The sequence below is a fragment of the Ipomoea triloba genome, chromosome 8 (assembly GCF_003576645.1).
Source record: "Ipomoea triloba cultivar NCNSP0323 chromosome 8, ASM357664v1".
NCBI classification, from domain to species: domain Eukaryota; kingdom Viridiplantae; phylum Streptophyta; class Magnoliopsida; order Solanales; family Convolvulaceae; genus Ipomoea; species Ipomoea triloba.
Genome location: NC_044923.1, coordinates 20,317,227 through 20,319,991, shown reverse-complemented (window position 1 = coordinate 20,319,991; position 2,765 = coordinate 20,317,227). Strand labels below are relative to the sequence as shown.

At 36.7% G+C, this 2,765-nt stretch overlaps 1 protein-coding gene across 1 annotated transcript in view; it reads right to left on the bottom strand.

The window, feature by feature from the left end:
• Positions 1-2,765, bottom strand: part of LOC116027457 (ALBINO3-like protein 1, chloroplastic) — a 6,496-nt gene extending 3,731 nt beyond the window's left edge. The window contains exons 1-6 of the mRNA XM_031269096.1: positions 2,128-2,765; positions 1,287-1,397; positions 1,106-1,180; positions 646-706; positions 408-481; positions 169-273 (exon numbers count right to left, since the gene is read on the bottom strand). Coding sequence (XP_031124956.1) covers positions 169-273; positions 408-481; positions 646-706; positions 1,106-1,180; positions 1,287-1,397; positions 2,128-2,496 — 795 coding nt within the window. The 5' untranslated portion in view covers positions 2,497-2,765. The remainder of the gene's footprint in view (positions 1-168; positions 274-407; positions 482-645; positions 707-1,105; positions 1,181-1,286; positions 1,398-2,127) is intronic.

Here is a 2,765-nt window from a genome sequence, read left to right as displayed (position 1 = left end):
AAAAAAAAAAAAAAAAAAAAAAAAAAAAAAAAAAAAAAAAAAAAAAAAAAAAAAAAAAAAAAAAAAAAAAAAAGAGCAAAGAGAAGGAGAGACTGCAAAAGAAGAAGAGGTCCAAATCATCTTAAAGCCACAGATTCAACAAGAGAGGAAATATAGTAAGTGACTAACAACAAAAGGAAAAAGCCAAGAGGTGCCACTTCCAGTTTGACGAGCAGCAATTGTTGTCGGACCAGCCAGTGAGGGTATCCAGAAGAAGCCTTCTGTAAGGAGTCCCTTAAAAATAAAAACTCCTAGTTAGATACAACATTGCTTAGTGAGACACTGAGACTACATAAGAACACCCCAATACTAACCCAGCACCATCACAAAAAGATTAAAATAACCAAAGAAAGAAAAATGGCCTATACCTCATTGGCAACATTAGAAAGGGCTCTGTACAGCCCAATCCATATAGGAATAGTAGCAAGTGTTGGCAGACACCCTAACAACAAGAGAGGTAAAAGATATCAAGCATAGGAATTTAAAGTATTGAAATTATCAAACAACAGAAAATAAAAAATAAGACTGAGATTATCTATTTTCATATGGCATGCATGTAGATATAAACTCTTAAATCTATGCAAAACAATACTTTATTCTAAGCACCTGCCAATGGGTTTATGCCAGCCAATTTATATAAGCGGGCAGTTTCAAGTTGAACTTTCTCCTGTGATAGAGAGAAATTTAATAAACTATGTCAGTAAAAGAAAATGTTCACTGTTGATGAAATGGATGAATTCACAGACAATTCAAGTGCAGAGCACAAGCCTGCCTACAACAAATAATCAGAGGAGAGGAACTGAGTGATTTCTAAACTTTAATATGACCCAGTGCATTAATCAAGGATTTTCAAAGAGCATCTGATTTCGCAATTGTTCTGGGGTCAACAGCAAATTGCAGGTGTTTTGGACCTTCAGTGAACCATAAATTATCTTTGGGTTAAAAATTTTAGGAGCACTTCTCTATTTAGAACTCACCTATTATTGCATAATGCACATGTATAATGCCAATATTTAGTTTAATGAGAATGAAAGGAAAAGATATGTTAAGGTCAGAAACCACTAACCTGATCACCAGCATAACGTTCCTGAATAGCCTTTATTTGGGGAGCCAAAGATCTCATTGCCATTGCAGATTCCACCTATTGAAGACTTAAAAAGCCAGTAAGTAAAGTTGCTATCCTATTGTTAGAAAAATTAATTTGCAAGCAAGCTGAAAATACAATAAACCTTGCAACAGGAACTAACCTGCTTCTTTGTCAGAGGGAAAGTAACAGCCTTTACTAGTACAGTAAGCAGTATAATTGCAAAACCATAAGCATAGGGCACATGAAGAGTAGAAAGCCCATCCTTCAGCACCTGAAAATGAAGCATCAACCTTATTAATTTCTGAAAGAATGGAGCATTGAGAGAAGAGAGTCAGAGAACCACTTAATAAATGAAGTTGAAGTACACCTTAAACATGTCATCAAGCAGTTCGTGATTGATTACTGAATTGCTAAAAGATTGATCAACCCAAATATAGCTCATAATACAAAATTATCAATTTCTTCAGCAATCCAGTATTACTCAATGCAGCCTTCAATGCCCTTACAGCTAAAAAGTATTGGAAAACTTGATTCCTTGAACACATTTATTATTTATATTTCTATATAGATTCCAAACTGAAATTCTGCAAAAGACTTATGGTCCAAGCTACAATCCACTTTTAGTCTTCTTGTTTTTTTTTTATCAGAGACATGACCCTTTTTTGTCCCCGTCAACAAAATGTTGAAATATCATTAAATACAAGGACATAAATGACCTTGTTCCCATTAATACCCACTATGTAATTATTATTGTGGCAAGACCATTTATGTCCTTATATTTAAAGACATTTCTTGACGGAGGACAAAAATAATCACGTCACAATAATACTAGAAGAGATGTTCGGGAAAAGAAAGACTAAAAGTGATATGCCGCCCTAGGACAAAAATGAAATTAACTCTTCTGCAAAATACCAGCTTTCCAACCTGAGAGGAATCTAAGAACTAGAATCCTATAAAGCATGGAGTATCAATCAAAATAATATTTCTAAACTTTTGCAAACCTTCAAAACTGCCTCCATCGTATTGGTTATTCCAGAGAGCCAGTCACTATTCTGTTTAGCCGTCTCTGCAGTAGCAGCAGCTGAAACCGTATCCGGGGAACCCGAAACCGCAGCATCAGCGATAGTATACAAGGCCCCCTCAACTCGAGCATATAAGTTCTTCATTACTACCTCAGCATCTTCCGGGTCTGGAAATGGAACCTGACCCAGTCCGAACCGTGCCACGCCCAGCGTGCCCCGTAGAAAGGGCTTGTGAGGTGGAAGATTTCGGAAATGGGTCCGGGTGGGAATTGGGGCTAGGGTTCTAGTTTGGCATGGAAATGGTGATAGGATTATCTTGGGTCCGAGTGAGAGCACAAAAGTTCCCATTTCTAGTGTAATTTGATTTGAATCGGATTCTATTTATTTCGAGCTGTAAAACCCTAAATATTCCCGGAATGAATTGGATTCGAACAAGTAACTACTTCTTCTCCCAAAATTTGACGAAGGCTAAGACGAATGTGGAATTTAGTCCAGAAGTTGCGGAGTCAAAGGGAAAGAGAGGAAAATCTTTAATTCATTTGTGAGAAATATCTTGAATTTGCATGTGGAAGACAGTGAAGAAGAGTCTCGTCCGGGATTGGGGAAGTAGAAAATTT